Raw genomic sequence first — 19,278 nt, forward strand, 5'->3', positions numbered from 1 at the left:
CGGGAATGACGCGGCCGGCGGCGCCGAAGTGACGTCAGCCGCGCATATGCAGGTTGGCTGGCGCCAACCCGCGCATGTGCGGTTGCCGTCTTCCCCTCCGCTGCCCCACAAGACATAGCGGTTTGATCTTGCGGGGCGGCAGAGGGAAAAGAGTGGGTCTTTTAGAGACGCTGACCCGACGATCGGAGAGCACCGATCGCGGGCCAGACATCTGCTGAGCACGCCCGTGGTGCTCGATCCTCCCTCCACCCCCCACAGGCCCCACACTCACCGGTCGCCCGCTGTTCACGCCGGCAGCGACCAGGTGTGGTTAGCGCCGGCGTGAACCGGTCAGGTTAGGCAGGCCGCTCGGCCCATCTGGGCCGGAGAATCGCGGGTCGCCGTGAGAAACTGCAAGCGCTGATTCTCCGAGCAGCCTGTCGAAAAACGCGACACGCCATTTTTGGGGGAGTGGGAGAATTGTGGGGGGTGTCAGTGCGGCGTGGCCTGATTCACCCGGCCCTCCTGCGATTCTCCCACCCGGAGATTGGATTGCGTGGGTTGCGGAGAATCGCACGCGTGTTCTTTAAAAAAAAAGGACATACAAGCAAAATCTTGCCGGAACTGCAAAATAACCATTTGCTAGTATTTCTACACATTTATACACAGCCCAGAGAGAGAGAGTGTAATATTGCACCTTTTTTTAGATGGGAACATTCAAAAAGAAGAGGCGCAATGCAAAGTGAACTGTGTGCTCCTGCGGAAATAATGGAAGCTGATCACCATCTCAGCAGAAACCATCTCCTGTGACATATTAGTGTTTTTCCCCCTATCAGGAATAAACAAGAAAAGGGGTGAACAACCAACTTCAATTCTGGTCTCTGTGTGCTTGTCTAGTGTTCTCGTTCTACGGTGCTAGTGTGTGCTGTGAGGATCACAGCTGAAAAATATCCTAGACACCCCTATTCTGGCAGGTAAAGTCTTTCTCTGTCCCTCTGACTGGTGGAAACAAGTCAAGACAGCAAAGCCACAGTTGAAAAGGAAGCAGGTAAACCCATTTCAACAAACTTGCAGAACGAAAAAAAAAGAATTGTCCAACCTAACGGCCACAAGGTTTCACCATCTACTTGCCACGGCAAGCCAAAGACTAAGTCATATATCTTGTTAAACTTTTATTTTTGGATTCACTCATCATTTCTTGTTTTTTACATAAATTTAGAGTGCCCAATTCATTTTTTCCAATTAAGGGGCAATTTAGTGTGTCCAATCCACCTACCCTGCACATCTTTGGGTTGTGGGGGCGAAACCCACGCAAACACGGGAAGAATGTGCAAACTCCACATGGACAGTGACCCAGAGCTGGGATCAAACCCTTGTCCTCAGCGCCATTAGGCAGCAGTGCTAACCACTGCTCCACGTGCTGTCCCTACTCATCAGTTCTAACTTGTGTGTATGCATGTTGCGCTTTATTATTTAACTCTTGCTCTTTAGCAACTAATAAACTCACTCTTCTGTTAACTCAAGACAGCCTGGTTAAGTTGACTCCTTTTAAAACGTAAATGCATTTGCACTAGGAAAAGGTATTCACAAGGAACGGGATAGTTTTTAAATCACCTTGTGGTGACCAACAGAGGGGAGTTGAATAGGGGAGTTCATCCTTCCTCATTAGGGAGCCTAAGAATTTGGAAGTACCTCGCCCAGAATCATAACAAATTAGGGAGACTCACCCAGGGATCGGTTGTAACAACTGGTAACAAATTAATAGTGTTAAAAGTGCTCAAAGTGGGCCCCATGTGGCGCAGTGGATAGCACTGGGACTGCGGCACTGAGGACCCAGGTACGAATTCTGGCCCTAGGAAGGACCTAAAGAGAGAGCTAAGAAGAGCCAGGAGGAGGCAGCACGGTGGCGCAGTGGGTTAGCCCTGTGGCCTCAAGGCGCCGAGGTCCCAGGTTCGATCCCGGCTCTGGGTCACTGTCCGTGTGGAGTTTGCACATTCTCCCCATTTCTGCATGGGTTTCACCCCCACAATCCATAGATGTGCTGGTTAGGTAGATTGGCCATGCTAAATTGCCCCTTAATTGAAAAAAAAAATAATTGGGTAATCTAAATTTATTAAAAAGTGCTCAAAGCGTCAATCAGAATATTACGACTGGTTATTGATACGCAGAACCATAGAATTCCTATAGTTCAGAAGGAAGCCATTAAGCCTATCAAGTCTGCATCTATGATCTGAAAGAGCACCCTACCCAGGCTGCACCCCCCCCCCCACCTAACCTGCAGATTTTTGGACACTAAAGGGCAATTCTGCGTGGCCAATTGAAACTGGGTTCCTGGCGCTGTGAGGCACGTGTCATCCCGTGTGGCATGTGCCATCCCACACATCTAATGTGTGAGACACTATACTCAAGATTTATAATCTGGGATCATTTTGAAGTGCAGGAATCTGGACTTTTTTTCAACTTTTCCAAATATCTGTTTACCACTCCATTGCCTACATCTTTAATAAGTGTGTGAGAATTCATTTGTCATCAAGATAAATGCCACTTCGATGACAGGACAACCTCCTCCCTTAGCCATTGTCTCAGGATATACCAGGCATTTCTCAATTGCATCGTTCTATTCTATTTAATGCCAAGCTGAACTTCCAATCTCATTATAGGTGTTATTTGCTGAGAAAGCCAAACTCCAGAGAGAAACCTGTCTTACTGATCACAATCTTTTTTTGTATTCTGAAAATGAAGAGGCCTACTAATCACAGAAATATAAAATTCCAGGAACAACTTTTCACATTAAAAAAAATAAAAGATTTGTTGACAAGAAAGGAAAACTTAAGCACACAAGATTAAAGTTACACAGTTAAAGTAAGTTCCAAAACCTCCCCAAAATAACTCATTTGGCTAGAAGATACAGTAAACACCTTCTTGAGAAGAGGGGCTGCTGAATGATTGTGAAGAGAAGGGTTGGGAAGAGGAGTTGTTGACTGCAAGAATGCATTGGGTGCGAGATGTGGGAAGAGGGGTGTCCGTGTATGTTTGTAATGGAGAGCTTTATGGGGGGTGTGGATGTCACTGGCAAGGCCAGCATTTGTTGCCCATCCCTAATTACCCTTAAACTGTGGCTTGCTGGGCCATTTTAGACTGACGGTGAGTCAACCACATTGCTGTGAACCTGGATTTTCATGAAGGCCAGATCAGGCAAGGATGACCCATTTCCTTCCCTAAATGACAGTAGTGAACCAGATTGATTTTTTAATGACAATCAGTGATAATTTCATGATCTAACTTTCTAATCCATATTTTGTTAATTGAATTTAAATTCCACCAGCTGCCGTGGTGGAATTTGAACCTATGTCATCACAGCATTAGCTTGGTCATCTGGGTTGCTAGCGCAGTAACATTAACACTGTGCCACTGTCACCCACATCTACATCTATTCTATATGAAACTTTAATGATTATCTACTCAGCGTTGCTATGCTGCTTTATTGCTGTTTGTTTTTGCTGGTGTCTGGGGTCATGTTAACTTTCAAGTGTTAAAAGGGGGTCACATGCTGTGCGCAAATTGACCGCCATGATTCCTACAATACAAAATGATGATGACACTTCAAAAAATAACTCGTTGGTCATTAAGCACTTTGGATCATTGAGGTTATACAAATGCAAATCCTTTCTAAACTGTGCTTGATTTGATGACAATTTGGCAGGCTTAATTCACGCAAAGCAAATTAACAAACCCACCTTGATTCTATGGAAACGAACCACATCTCCTACTTTGTAGATTTTAGGGAGTAGATCCGCATTCCCATTGAAAAGTACACAATTGAGCTTTCCATTAGAAGCATCCACTATGGTCACCGTGGAAGAGAAATCTGCAAAGGTGCAACAACATTCAGTTAAAGGCCGGCGGAGCAGAAATTTATAGAGATTTCCACATGTCATATTAACAATAGGGGGCCAGTTCTTAGCTGGCTAGAAGACTAGCTAGTGGTTCAGGAAACAGTAGGGTTTCTATGCCCGTTCCAGCCGAGGTAGACTGAGGTCCAGCCTCCTCGTCCTGTCCCTGAGAGTAGAAGGCACACCACCACTGGCATAAACTGCCAAGAAAAAGACTCAGGATGAAGCATCAGCAGAGAATGAGCCAGGGACCTGTGTTCAGGCAGAGCACACACAACATGACACGGTATTCATAATGTCTAAGTTCACGCAAGAAATAAACAATTCCTTTGGTGGGCTGGCTTGAGAGCAAGTGATCATAATATTAACATTATGTGTGCAGCACAGTAGCAGAGTGGTTAGCACAGTTGCTTCAAAGCTCCAGGGTCCCAGGTTCGAATCCGGGCTCGGGTCACTGTGCGGAGTCTGCACGTTCTCCCCGTGTTTGCGTGGGTTTTCTCCGGGTGCTCCGGTTTCCTCCCACAGTCCAAAGATATGCAGGTCAGGTGGATTGGCCATGATAAATTGCCCTTAGTGTCCAAAAAGGTTAGGTGGGATTACCGGGTTATGGGGATAGGGTGGAGGCGTGGGTTTAAGTGGGGTGCTCTTTCCAAGGGCCAGTGCAGACTCGATGGAACAAATGGCCTCCTTCTGCACTGTAAATTCTATGAATCTTTTAGGATTAGGTCATTCAGGGGTGAGGTCAGGAAACACTTTTTCCCACACAAAGGGTGGACAAAATCTGGAACTCTGCCCCCATAAAAGTTGAGATTGCATGAATTGAATTTTTCAAAATGAAGCGGAAAACTTTATATTCAACAAAGGTCTTAAGGGTTACTGAACAAAGCTGAGTGGAAGGACATAAAGATACAAATCAGGCAACATTTAACTGAATGCTAGAATAAATTCAAGCGGCTGAATGGCCTCCTCTTGATCCTATGCCCTTCAAAGAATCAGAATAAATTGCATACACCAGCTTTCAAAGAAGTGAGCTGTCCAAATCAATTATATGTAGATTCTGATTGAGTGAAAAGTGACTAAGCAAGTAGCAAATTGATGATGGTCCCCCCCACCCCACACGTCTAAAAATAAGACAAGATGTGTCGGGTAGAAGATTATCTTTTACACAAAAGTAATGAAGTAAGTTACCAGGGAAGGTCACCGTTTAAAAAGTTCCAAAGGACAAAGAGATGTGATGCAAGGGAAAGAGATTTAGGAATGAGCCAAGATGGTGGGAGGTTGAGAACAAGATATGTTTGTTTTGCTAAATAGCCTTCTTTCTGAGTTTGAAAGCTCAAGTAAACTGAAGTACTCCATGTTCTTCTGAACTCTCCAGCGAGTCCATTTTCAGGTTTCTTCCCTGCTATCCCACTGGAATGAAATCTGAAATGCCACACATTACTTGAAACTCAGCAGCTCCCTGATAGCATCTGAACTTTACCAGGCCAATTACAAGATGCATTATACAGGCCCTAGAGTCCCAATCCAAACACAAAAGTATTTACTTTAAACGCTTGTTTTTATTGAAAAGTCTACGGAAACAATGAAAGACTTTTGAGTGCTCTCCGTGACAGTTTCTATATAAAGTAATTAGTCAAACTGCTTCTGCCGGTCTGTTGCACCAATCTCAGGTGGCTGTGCATCATTAAAATGTTCAAGCTCAGGACTGCTTGCTTAGAAAGGTGACTTCTCCTCCACAAATACCAATTACCTGAGTTTTCCATTTCTACTGTATTTTAACATTCAGATCGCAAAATGAAAATTTAAATGTATAATCCCATCACAGGCCTGCCACTATGCTAATATACCTAACACTATCTGTATGAGAAGATTTAAAAACTTCTCCATTTTAAAGTCTCAGACACAAAATTAAAATTGTGCTTCTCTCTTAAAATACTTCCTTTTAAGCAATCAATGCTAAATTTTCACACGGCCATTCATAAATCTTGTGCACTCTGTCCTTCTGGCAACAATATGTTGGTAAGATCTTGAGAATTTGAGAGTTCCTTGAATGATTTTATCATCAGTTTACATTTTTAGAGAAAAGGTCATACAGCAGTCAATGCCATGGTGCACATAGCTTACCAATCTGAAATAGCTATGTGAATCTTGGCCATGCCAAATTCATCAATATATTGGCAGGTGAGTATATTTAGGCAGCACCATGTATTAGCAGGACTGAATCTGCTACTTGGTCGGTGGTTGCATGCCAACCAGAAGGGTGGCACTGTTAGGGCATTCCAATCACTGACCAATAACAGCAGAGAGGAGGTAGAGAGTTTGCTCTGGTCTTGGTGGTGGGCAGTGAGGGATTCCTTTCGACATAGTCTTTCCAGCCACATGTTTAATTGCTCATTTCTCCTATTTCTATACTCGCACATTACTTCATTGCAGTGCTAATGTAAGCCTACTTGTGACACCAATAAATATTATGATTATTACATAGGACTGGGAGTAATCCTGAAATGACTGCTTTAGAGGTTATGCTTTTCAATATCCTTCTGAGCTTCCTGAAATCTGCTTTCAGGACCTCACTCTTTTCCTACCCAAGTCATTGGTAACAATATTGACCACCACCTCTGGCTAATCACCCTTCCCTAGAATAATGTCCTGCAGCTGCCCTTTGACACTCTTGACCCTGGCACCAGAGAGGCACCAGACCACCCTGGAGTCATGAATACGATCAAACATTTGCCTGTTCCCCAAGTAATGGATTGCCTATAACTACTGCTCTTTCTGTCTTCCTCCCCACCCCCCACCCCTGCACAGCAGAGTTGCCTATTGTAGCCAATCATCTAAGTCCTAGAACATCCATAGAAGAATCCATACATTCCCGAAAGTGCAGAAGGAGGCCATTCAGCCCATCGAGTCTGCACCAAACGTCTGAAAGAGCACCGTACCTAGGCACACCCAGCACACTATTCCCATATCCCAGTGCATTGATCATGGCCAATCCATCGAACCTACATCTTTGATTGTTAGGTGTGGGTGAAATTCTGTAATATATTTTGGCTTGCGCGTTCATTCAGACAGTGAATCCATTTCAATCCGTGTGTAGCTTTTGACCGTGAAGTGCTATAATTGGTTGAAGTCACACGTTGCTCCTCTCTCGGAGTAACAGGCCGAGAACAAACAGGTAATGCCCGAGGGGATGGCGGACAGCTGGAGCTCTAAGTGGCTTGGTTCTCACATCACTGGCAGTGTGCACCGCTAGTGTAGGTTGAATTCCACAGACATTGGCTATTCTCTTTCCTCTTCCTCATCCTATTGTATAGATTTCTCTACTTTCCTCACTCTTTGGTTCGCTCTTTCCTGGATTAATCAACTTGGGGATGAAACTTGCTCCCATGTCCCTTTCAGTGAAGCTCTCTAACTAATCATTGGATGCGTCTGCCAAATTGACCTCCCAGCAGGCAATCACTTTGTAGCCACTCATGCTGTCACCTCTTCTTATGTACAGACTCAGCAATAGCGGTGTGAATGTGCGCTGACAATATATGACACAATGGTAACCCCATGAATGACAGAAAGCAGTAAACTAACAGACCGCACGTTAAAAACCTTGCCCCCCAAAGTAAAATGCTGTGTTGTATTCCTACAGGTAGCCTGTGAAGATTGATTCATCCATACTAAACTTTGGCTATCAGCATAGATACTTGAGAGAGTGCCCAGAAATTATAACAGCGTTTGGCATTAACAAGAAAATTTCACAGGAACAAGAGAGCAATCTCCAAGAGTTAAGAACTAGCACAAGTTTATAACTTCCACAATGTATATTTCATAAGCACATCATGTACTTGTTCCCAAAAGACCAGGGAAAGCTGGTCCCAGAATAAATTAATTTCCACCTTCTGAAGAAGAACAGCGGGAAGTCATTAGATTAACCTTTTGAATTTTAATACCCAGGGTTTTGGTGTCTACTTCTAAATGACAGCTTAACATAATAGTGCCTATCCTCCTGTGTTAACTGCTTACTGCTTGACATATGTATCCAATACCTCATCAGACATTAGAACTCATGGGATTAATTATATACATAACTTCATATATTAAACAACACTGTGATTATTAAATTAAACAGTCATGTGAGAGTACCTTTAAGAAATGAGTGTTTATTAATGCATGTGTATATAAGTATCAGTAGAGAGAGTACCTTTAAGAAATGGGTGTGTATAAATGGATGTGTATATAAGTACCTGTAGTGAGAGTATCTTTAAGAACTGAGTGTTTATTATTGCAATGATGTTAGAGAGTGGGTGGAGCTGGGCTGTCTGTCAGCCTTTTACTTTCGTTTTAGGCTGTTTGCTGCAGGGTGTGTTTTAGTTTCGTTTTCAGAAATGGATAGCTGCAGTCACAGCCACAAGGTGTATTAGAGTCTCTCTCTGTAATCTAAAGACAGTAAATCAATCCTGGTGATTTAAAACTAATAACAGTAGTGACTTTAACCTGATGTGCTTCTGGTAAAAGGTGTTTTAAGTCTTATGGATGTTAAAGGGAAAGCTTAAAGGATTGATTAGTGTTGTATTCTTTGGGGGTTGTATTTGAATTAATGGTTGCTAAAATGTTCACTGTATGTTTTAAAAAGGTTAACTTGAGTTCAAAGAATAAACATTGTTTTGCTTTAAAAAATACTTTTCGATTTCTGCTGTACCACACCTGTAGAGTGGACTATGTGCTCCCCATACCACAATCTATTAAAAGTTGTGGTTCAGGTGAACTCCATGATACTTTGGGGTTCTCTAAAACCTGGCCCATAACACCATTAAGATTTCTCAACTTCTCGTGCACATCCTTTTGCAATACAGTCCAATTTTAGACTGCTCCTGTATTTGTTCAATACTTTGCATTTATATGGAGTACAAAAAGACTGAAATACTAGTTTTGTCAGGTGAGTATCCTGGTACAAAGCCGCTCCAGATGTGGCCATGATAGCGGACACAGTGCTAAAGCATTGAGAGCTTATTTTTCTGATATCCGTTTTTCGAAATTCACTTGAGTGGTGGACATCGCCAGTAAGGTCAATATTTATTGCCCATTGTTTTGGGCCAGGGTTTAGAAAACTGCAAAGTATATCATGGAGTTCACCTGACCTACAAATGTTTATTGAATTTGGCTGGGATGAGCACAAGAGCCTGCCTTTCAGGTGTTATTCAACAGAGTTCTCAGGTGCTTTTAATCAAAAAACAAACTTTATTCTACGACTTTAGTCAACATTTGTACAAACACACACGTGCAAAACTTTTTATCAACTACAACCGTTAATACCACACACAGCAACAGTAATCTATGTATAACCTTTAATGAATCCCCCCCTTTACTGTTCCAATTTAATAACAAGATAACAAGTAAAAACCAGAACCCCTTTTTCAAAGGCGTGGCCCAGCATATGGCACTTTTACTGGTACAAGACTTGGTATTGATGCTCTTGTTTCCTTTCCAAACAGCAGGTTTGAATTCCTTCCAGAAAGCAATTACCTCTATTATCAAGTAGTCTGGAAACAGCTTTTAAAATGAAGATAGAGAAACCCTTCTTTCAACTGGTTTGTGCAGTACAAACCAGTCCAAATTCAAAGCAAAAGTAAAAGTCAAAACGAAAATAAACTCAGCCTAGCTCCACCCACACAATGACATCACTGAAGCCATGTGATAAGAAAAAAACATTTCTTAAAGGGCCACTCACATGACACCATCCCTAATTGCCCTTGAGAAGGTGAACCACTGCAGTCCATGTGTCATAGGTAATCCCACAATGGTGTGAGGGAGGGAATTCCAGATTTTTGACCCAAGGACTGGTGATATATTTCCAAATCAGAATGGTGAATGGCTTGGAGAGGAACTACCAGGTGGTGGTGTTCCAATGTATCTGCTGCCCTTGTTCTACAAAATTACAGTGGTCGTAGGTTTGGGAGGTGCTGTCTCAGGAGCCTTGGAGAGTTCCTGCAGTGCATCTTGAAGATGGCACACACTGCTGCTATGGTGCATTGGTGGTGGAGTGTGTGAATGTTTGTGGTGGAAGCAAAAAAGCAGGCTGCTTTGTCCTGGGTGATATTGAGCTTCTAGAGTGTTGTTGGAGCTGCACTCATCCAGGCAAGTGGAGTATTCCATTACATTCCTGACTCGGGCCTTGTAGATTGTGGGTAGGCTTTGAGAGTCAGGTGGTGAGTTACTCGTTGCAGGATTCCGAGCCTCCAACCTGCTCTTGTCGCCACAGTATTTATATGGCCAGTCGAGTTGAGTTTGTGGTCAATGGTAATCCCATGATGTTGATAGTATGCGATTCAGCGAAGGTAATGCCATTGCATTTCACTAACACGGCTCCATCAGGGTATCTCACGCTTGAAATGACTAAGATCATACATAAGTACACACTTACATACATACAACTACCCAACATAATGTTGCAACATTGAGCTTGTTTGTATGTACATACGAACATAAGAAATTAGGAGCAGTAGGGCATTCGGCCCCTCAAGCCTGCTCTGCCATTCGATGAGATCATTGTGGCCTCTACTTTCATGTCTATTTATATCCCTTGACTCCCTAGTCAGCCAAGAATCCATCAAACACAGCCTTAAAAATATTCAATGACTCAGCACGTCCACTGTTCTCCGTCGGGGCGGGGGAGGGGGGGGGAGGATGAAATTCCACATACTAACAACCCTCGGAGAAAATATATAATACGCCTCATCTCGATTTCAAATGGACGATCCCTTATTTGGAAACCACGTCCCCTAATTTGGCTTCTCCCACAGGAGAAACATTTTCAAGCATCCATCTTTTCAAGTCCTCTTGGAAACCAATACATTTCAATAACATCAACTCTCAATCTTCGAAACTGCAAATGGATACCGGACAACCTTTCCTCATAAGACAACTCCTTCAGTCCAGAAATCAGTCAAGCCAAACGTCTCTAACTGCTTCGAATGCAGGAGACCAAAACCGTACACAGTACTCATGATGTGGTCCATCAATGTCCTGTGGAACTATAGCAAAACTGCCCGACTTTTATATTCCATTCCCAATGTAATAAACAACACCATTCAGTTAGCCTTCATAATCAGATCTTGTAGCAGCATACTAAGGGCAGCCAAATCCCTCTGTACTGCATAGTTCTGCAATCTCTCTCTGATTATGTAATATGCTGTTTCTATTCTTCCTGCCAAAGTGGACAAGATCACATTTTCCCACATTATATGCATCTGCCAATTTTTTGCCCATTTACATAGAATATTTATGTCCTGTTGCACACTCCTTATATTCAGGAAATGTCTTATTAGATTGGAAGTTGGCAGATGTTACACCATGTTTCAAGAAAGGAGGGCTAGAGAAAAAAGTGATTTACAAGCCAGCTAGCTTAAGATGTTGTTGGTAAAAATGCTGGAATTTATCATTAATAAAATCTGAACAATGCATTTAGAAAACCATGGTACCAATAGAACAAGTCAACATGGTTTCATTCCAGGAACATTTTGGAGGTGTAACCAGGAGGGTAAATAAAGGGGAACCAATAGATGTACATAGAACATAGAACAGTACAGCACAGTACAGACCCTTTGGCCCACAATGTTGTGCCGACCATTTATCCTAATTTAAGATCAACCTAACCTACACCCCTTTAATTTACTGCTGTCCATGTGCCTGTCCAAGAGTCGCTAAAATGTCCCTAATAACTCTGACTCTACGACCTCCGTTGGCAGTGCATTCCGCACACCCACCATTCTCTGTATAAAGAACCTACCTCTGACATCTTCCCTATACCTTCCTCTAATCACCTTAAAATCATGTCCCCTCGTGATAGCCATCTCTGCCCTGGGGAAAAGTCTCTGGCTATCCACTCTATCCATGCCTCTCATCACCTTGTACACCATTTCAAGTCACCTCTCTTTCTTCCTTCTTCAGTGAGAAAAGCCCCAGCTCCCTCAACCTTTCTTCATAAGACATGCCTTCCAGTCCAGGCAGCATTCTGGTAAATCTCCTCTACACCCTCTCGAAAGCATCCACATCCTTCCTATAATGAGGCGACCAGAACCGGACACAATATTCCAAGTGTGGTCTAACCAGGGTTTTATAAAGCCGCAGCAAAACCTTGCGGCTCTTAAACTCAATCCCCCTGTTAATGAAAGCCAACACACAATACGCCTTCCTAACAACCCTATCAACCTGGGTGGCAACTTTGGGGGTCTATGTTCGTGGACCCCCAAGATCCCTCTGTTCCTCCACACTTCTAAGAATCCTGCTTTTAATCCTGTATTAAATCCTGCATTCAAATTTGACATTCTAAAATGAATCACCACATTTATCGAGGTTGAACTCCATCTGCCACGTCTCAGCCCAGCTCTGCTTCCTGTCAATGTCCTGCTGTAACCTGCAACAACCTTCAACACTATCTACAACTCCACCAACCTTCGTGTCATCGGCAAACTGACTAACCCACCCTTCCACTTCCTCATCCAAGTCATTTATAAAAAACACAAAGAGCCGAGGTCCCAGAATAGATCCTTGTAGGACACCACTGGTAAACAACCTACAGGCAGAATATTTTCCATCCACTGCCACTCGCTGTCTTCTTTCAGCAGCCAATTCTGTATCCAGACAGCCAAATTTCCCTGTATCCCATGCCCCTTGACTTTCTGAATGAGCCTACGATGGGGGAACCTTATCAAATGCCTTACTGAAATCCATATATAACCATATCCACTGCCCGACCTTCATCAACATGTTTTGTCACATCCTCAAAGAATTCAATGAGGCTTGTGAGGCATGACCTGACCCTCACAAAGTCATGCTGACTATCTTTAATCAAACTATGTTTTTCTAAATAGTCATAAATTTTATTTCTCAGAATCCTTTCCGGTATTTTGCTCACTACAGACGTAAGACTGACTGGCTGTAATTCCCAGGGTTTCCCTATTCTCTTTCTTGAACAGGGGAATAACACTCGCCTCTCTCCAATCATCCGGTACTACTCCAGTGGAGCGTGAGGACACAAACATCATCGCCAATAGCGCAGCAATCTCCTCCCTCGCTTCCCATATTAACCTTGGGTCTACCTGTCTGGCCCAGGGGACTTATCTATCCTGATGCTTTTCAAAATTTCCAGCACATCCTCCTCGTATACTTAAACTTCTGAACGACATTTCATAAGCTGCCACACAAAAGTTTAATAGACAAGATAAGGACTCATGGAGTTGGGGAAAGTATAGAAAGCAAAATGTGGGGATTATATGAGCCTTTTTCAAGTTGGCACAAGGATCAGTGCTAGAGTCTCAGCTCTTTACAACTTATGTTAGCAACTTAGATGAAGAAGCAGAATAGGATAAAAAACTATGCTGCCAAACTAGGTAGAAAGGTACTCTGTGGGATGGACACAGAGAGGCTGTGAACAGAAATAGACAGGTTAAGAGTGGGCAGCAAAATGGCAGATGGAGATAATGTAGGGAAGTGTGAAAATATTCACACTGGTCATGAGAATAGAAAAGTATATTATATTTTTAAAACGTGTGAAACTTGTATGTGTTGATATTCAAAGAGACTTGGATGACTACAAGAAAACACAAAGTTAGCATGCAAGTGCAGCAAGCAGTTAGCAAAGCAGATGGCATGTTGGCTTATATTGCAAGGTGAATGGAATACAAGAAGAAAGATGTTTTGCTACAATTATACAGGGTTTTGGTGAGACCACATCTGCAACACTTAGTCCTCACATTTAAGAAAGGATATACTTGCATTGGAGGTGGTAGCGTGAAAGTTCACTAAATTGGTCCCTGGGCTGACGGGGTTGTCCTTGGATGAGAGACAGAGTAAATTGAGTTTATATTCTCTGAACCCTCAGAATTCCGAAGGGGCTGGACTGGGTGGAGGCCGAGAAGTTGCTTTTTCTGGTTGAGGAATCTAAAATCTGGGGCCACAGTCTCAGGAAAATGGGTAAATAATTTAGGACCGAGATTGGGGAAAAAATACTTCACTCAAAGGGCTGTGAATCTTTGGAATTCTCTATCCCAGAGGGTTGTGAATGCTCCATCGCTGAATACATTTAAAATGAGATAGACAAATTTTTGGTGTCTCTGTGGATGAAGGGATATGGGGAGCAGGAGCAAAAAAAGCCCAGAGCAGGCCATGCTGGTAATGAATGGCGGAACAGGCTCTATTTATTATATGGCCCACTCATGCACTTATGTCTTGTGTTCTTCATAACCTAATCTCCTACCGGCTTATGTGTCATTAAAATATTTAGCAATCATACATTTGATTCTTTCATCCTAATCATTGGTATAAATTTTAAATAGTTGCGGTCCCACCACTGATCCTTGTGACACTTGTACTCATTACATCTTGCTAACCTTAAAATGGCTCATTTATCATAGAATCCCTACTGTGCAGAAGGAGGCCATGGGTTATCATTCCCTGTTACCCAACTAAACCTCTATTGATGTGGATATGATACTCCCTATACCATGACCATTTATTTCATATAGTACTCTTTGATGTGCCAGTTTGTCAAGTGGCTTCTGAATCTAAATGCACCACATCTACAGCATTCCCGTTATCCACATTAGTTTTTACTTCCACAAAGAACTTTAATAAATTAGTCAAGCACAATTTCCTTTTCACCCCCGAAAACAATGTTGACTCTGCTTGATTGCATTGAGATTTTCTAAGCGCCTGCTACAATCTCCTGATTAAAATATACCAGCATTTGCACGACAACAGAAGTTAGGCTAGTTCGGTCTCCCTCCAGTCTTGAATAGATGAATTATTTTCCAATTTGATGGGACCTTGCCAGAGTCTAGGGAGTTTTGGAAAATTAAAACCAATGCATTTATTATCTCAGCAGTCATTTATTTTAAGGTCCTTGGATGAAGTCATTCAGGACCTGGGATTTGTCAGACTTTCGTATATTATTTTCTCAGTACCCTTTCCCTGGTGACCGTAACTGTTTTAAATTCCTCCCTCTCTTTCACCTCTTGATTTACAATTATTCCCAGGATGTTATTTGTTTGTTTTACAGTGAAGAAAGATGCAAAATATCTGTTCAATTCATCTGCCATTTCCTTATTTTCCATTATTAATTCCCCAGACACTCTCTAGTGGACCACTCACTTTATTTACGTAACCTTTTAAATACCTGTAGAAATGCCTGCCATCTGTTTTTATATTTCTAACTAGCTTTTCTCTCATACTCAAATTTCTCCCTCATATTTTTGCTGTATTTATATTCTGTCCAATCTTCTGCCACTAATCATTACTAACGGTCCTTCCCCGGTGTCTTTCTTTCTCACTGCAATGTATCTTTGAAATATCTACATCAATATTTGCCACTGCGCTTTTGCTGATCTATCCCTGAACCCAAATTTCAAGTTCATTTTAACTAACTGTCTTCATATCCCCATTATTGAGCTGTGCAAGTTTAAAGCTTGTGGGCCTCAGACCCACGCTGCTTTGTGTCAAATTGAATGTGAATTTCAATCACAATGTGAATTTATGAACATTGTTACCTTTAGAACATAAAACATTACAGCGCAGTACAGGCCCTGCGGCCCTCGATGTTGCGCCGACCTGTGAAACCACTCTAAAGCCCTTCTACATTATTCCCTTATCGTCCATATGTTTATCCAATGACCATTTAAATGCCCTTAATGTTGGCGAGTCACTACTGTTGCAGGCAGGGCATTCCATGCCCTTACTACTCTCTGAGTAAAGAACCTACCTCTGACATCTGTCCTATATCTATCACCCCTCAATTTAAAGCTATGTCCCCTCGTGCTAGCCATCACCATCCGAGGAAAAAGGCTCTCACTGTTCACCATATCTAATCCTCTGATCATCTTGTATGCCTCAATTAAGTTACCTCTTAACCTTCTTCTCTAACGAAAACAGCCTCAAGTCCCTCAGCCTTTCCTCATAAGGTCTTCCCTCTATACCAGGCAACATCCTGGTAAATCTCCTCTGCACCCTTACCAATGCTTCCACATCCTTCCTATAATGCGGCGACCAGAACTGCATGCAATACTCCAAATGCGGCCGCACTAGAGTTTTGTACAGCTGCAACATGACCTCATGGCTCCGAAACTCAATCCCTCTACCAATAAAAGCTAACACACCGTACGCCTACTTAACAACCCTATCAACCTGGGTGGCAACTTTCAGGGATCTTTGTACATGGATACCGAGATCTCTCTGCTCATCCACACTGCCAAGAATCTTACCATTAGCCCAGTACTCTGTATTCCTGTTACTCCTTCTAAAATGAATCACCTCACACTTTTCTGCATTAAACTCCATTTGCCACCTCTCAGCCCAGCTCTACAGCTTATCTATGTCTCTGTAACCTGCAACATCCTTCCGCACTGTCCACAACTCCACCGACTTCAGTGTAATCTGCAAATTTACTCACCCATCCCACTACGCCCTCCTCCAGGTCATTTATAAAAATGACAAATAGCAGTGGCCCCAAAACAGATCCTTGTGGTACACCACAAGTAACTGAACTCCATGCTGAACATTTCCCATCAACCACCACCCTCTGTCTTCTTACAGCGAGCCAATTTGCGATCCAAACTGCTAAATCACCCTGAATCCCATGCCTCCGTGTTGACTAACACTAATCAAATGATTCCTTTCCAGATGATTATAAATCCTATCTCTTATAAACCTTTCCAAGACGTTTCCCAGAACAGAAGTAAGGCTCACTGGTCTATAGTTACCGGGGTTGTCTCTACTCCTCTTCTTGAACAAGGGGACAACATATGCTATCCGCCAATCTTCTGGCACTATTCCTGTAGACAATGACGACATAAAGATTAAAGCCAAAGGCTCAGAAATCTCCTCCCTAGCTTCCCAGAGAATCCTAGGATAAATCCCATCCGGCCCAGGGGACTTATCTATTTTCACACTTTCCAGAATTGCTACTACCTCCTCCTTATGAACCTCAAGCCCTTCTAGTCTAGTAACCTGTATCTCAGTATTCTCCTCGACAACATTGTCTTGTTCCTGCTTGAATACTGATGAAAAATATTAATTTAGCACCTCTCCTCGGACTCCACGCACAACTTCCCACTACTGTCCTTGACTGGCCCTACGCTTACCCTAGTCATTCTTTTATTCCTGACATACCAATAGAAAGCTTTCGGGTTATCCTTGATCCTACCTGCCAAAGGCTTCTCATCTCCCCTTCTGGCTCTTCTTTTAAAAAAAAAAATTTAGAGTACCCAATTCATTTTTTCCAATTAAGGGGCAACTTAACATGGCCAATCCACCTACCCTGCACATCTTTGGGTTGTGGGGGCGAAACCCACGCAAACAAGGGGAGAATGTGCAAACTCCACACGGATAGTGACCCAGAGCCGGGATCGAACCTGGGACCTCGGCGCCTTGAAGCCACAGGGCTAACCCACTGCGCCACCGTGCTGCCTCCTCCTGGCTCTTCTTAGCTCTCTCTTTAGGTCCTTCCTAGCTAACTTGCAACTCTCGAGCGCCCTAACTGAACCTTCACGTCTCATCTTTACATAAGCCTCCTTCTTCCTCTTGACAAGTGATTCAACTACTTTAGTAAACCACGCTTCCTTCGCTCGACCACTTCCTCCCTGCCTGACAGGTATACACTTATCAAGGAAATGCAGTAGCTGTTCCCTGAACGAGCTCCACATTTCAATTGTGCCCATCTCCTTCCCATCCTATGCATCCTAAGTCTTGCCTCATCGCATCATAATTGCCTTTCCCCCAGCTATAACTCCTGCCCTGCGGTATATACCTATCCCATCGCTAAATTAAACGTAACTGAATTGTGGTCACTATCACCAAAGTGCTCACCTACCTCCAAATCTAGCACCTATCCTGGTTCATTACCCAGTACCAAATCCAATGTGGCCTCGCCTCTTGTTGGCCTATCTACATACTGTGTCAGGAAACCCTCCTGCACACATTGGACAAAAACGGACACATCTAAAGTACTCTATCTAGCATTTCCAGTCAATATTTGGAAAGTTAAAGTCCCCCATAACAACTACCCTGTTACCTTCGCTCCTATCCAGAATCATCTTTGCAATCCTTTCCTCTACATCTCTGGAACTTTTCGGAGGCCTATAGAAAACTCTCAACAGGGTGACCTCTCCTTTCCTGTTTCTAACCTCAGCCCATACTACCTCAGTAGACGAGTCCTCATCAAACGTCCTTTCTGCCACCGTAATACTGTCCTTGATTAACAATGCCACCCCATCCCCTCTTTTACCACCTTCCCTGAGCTTACTGAAATATCTAAACCCCGGAACCTGCAACAACCATTCCTGCCCCTGCTCTAGCCATGTCTCCGAAATGGCCACAACATCGAAGTCCCAGGTACCAACCAACTTCCTGCCTGCTGGTACACTCCTGCAACCTTGAAACCTTACTCATGACCTCACTACTCTCAACCTCCTACATACTGGAGCTACAATTCAGGTTCCCAACCCCCTGCTGAATTAGTTTAAACCCTTCAGAAGAGCATTAGCAAATTTCCCCCCCAAGATATTGGTACCCCTCTGGTCCAGGTGTAGACTTTAGTATGAGATAATTAATTAAATCTGAAGCACTGCACGTTATAAGATCTAGAATTGCCTGCTCCCTGATTGACTCAAGAATGTGTTGGTCTAAGAAACTATCCTGGAAGCAGTAAATGAACTTTTCTTCCAGGCTCCTTTTGCCAATCTGATTCATCCAATCTGTTTTTTCGATTAAAATCACCCATGATTATTGCCCTATCCTTCTCACAAGTCTTCATTATTTCTTCCAGTGTAACCCGTCTGACAGTGTGGTTACTGTTAGGGGGCCTCTAGAAGTCCTCCCACAAGTGACCTCTTTCCAAACTGCTTCTACATCCAGATCTTTAGAACTAAAGCCATCTTTCTCTACTGTACTAATGTCATTCTTCATTAACAGAGTTACTCGTCTGCCTTCTCTTTGCTTCCTTTCCTTCCTAAATGCCACACAATTTTAAATATTCAAGACCCAGTCTTTGTCATCCTGTAGCCATGTCGATGTAATGTCTATCAGATCATTCATATTTATTTCAACTTGAGTTGACATTTAGTCTGCTTTGGTACGATTGCTGTGCACACTCAGATACAGAGCCTAGATCTGTCTTTTTGCTATTTTTTCAACCTCCAGCCTTATCTCCTATACACTCTTAAGTTGGTATGTTCTGTACCTTCCAGCTACACCTGATTATTCTTATTGCTCCTTGCTCTCTTGCCTTGTCCTATCCCTTAAGATTTAGATTTATTGTCACGTGTACCGAGGTACAGTGAAAAGTATTGTTTTGCGTACAGTCCAGGTAGATCGTTCCATGCATGAAAAACATAGGACGCACGATAAATACACAACGTAAATACTT

General features: G+C 43.0%; 1 protein-coding gene and 1 long non-coding RNA gene across 3 annotated transcripts in view; one reads left to right on the forward strand and one right to left on the reverse strand.

The window, feature by feature from the left end:
- The window catches only part of pot1 (protection of telomeres 1 homolog), a 280,862-nt gene that overhangs the window by 132,532 nt on the left and 129,052 nt on the right, over positions 1–19,278 (reverse strand). The window contains exon 6 of the mRNA XM_038780902.1: positions 3,717–3,847. Coding sequence (XP_038636830.1) covers positions 3,717–3,847 — 131 coding nt within the window. The remainder of the gene's footprint in view (positions 1–3,716; positions 3,848–19,278) is intronic.
- The window catches only part of LOC119955057, a 221,798-nt gene that overhangs the window by 26,014 nt on the left and 176,506 nt on the right, over positions 1–19,278 (forward strand). The gene's annotated exons all lie outside the window — the stretch shown is intronic.

This window comes from Scyliorhinus canicula, chromosome 20 (genome assembly GCF_902713615.1).
Source record: "Scyliorhinus canicula chromosome 20, sScyCan1.1, whole genome shotgun sequence".
Lineage (NCBI taxonomy): Eukaryota > Metazoa > Chordata > Chondrichthyes > Carcharhiniformes > Scyliorhinidae > Scyliorhinus > Scyliorhinus canicula.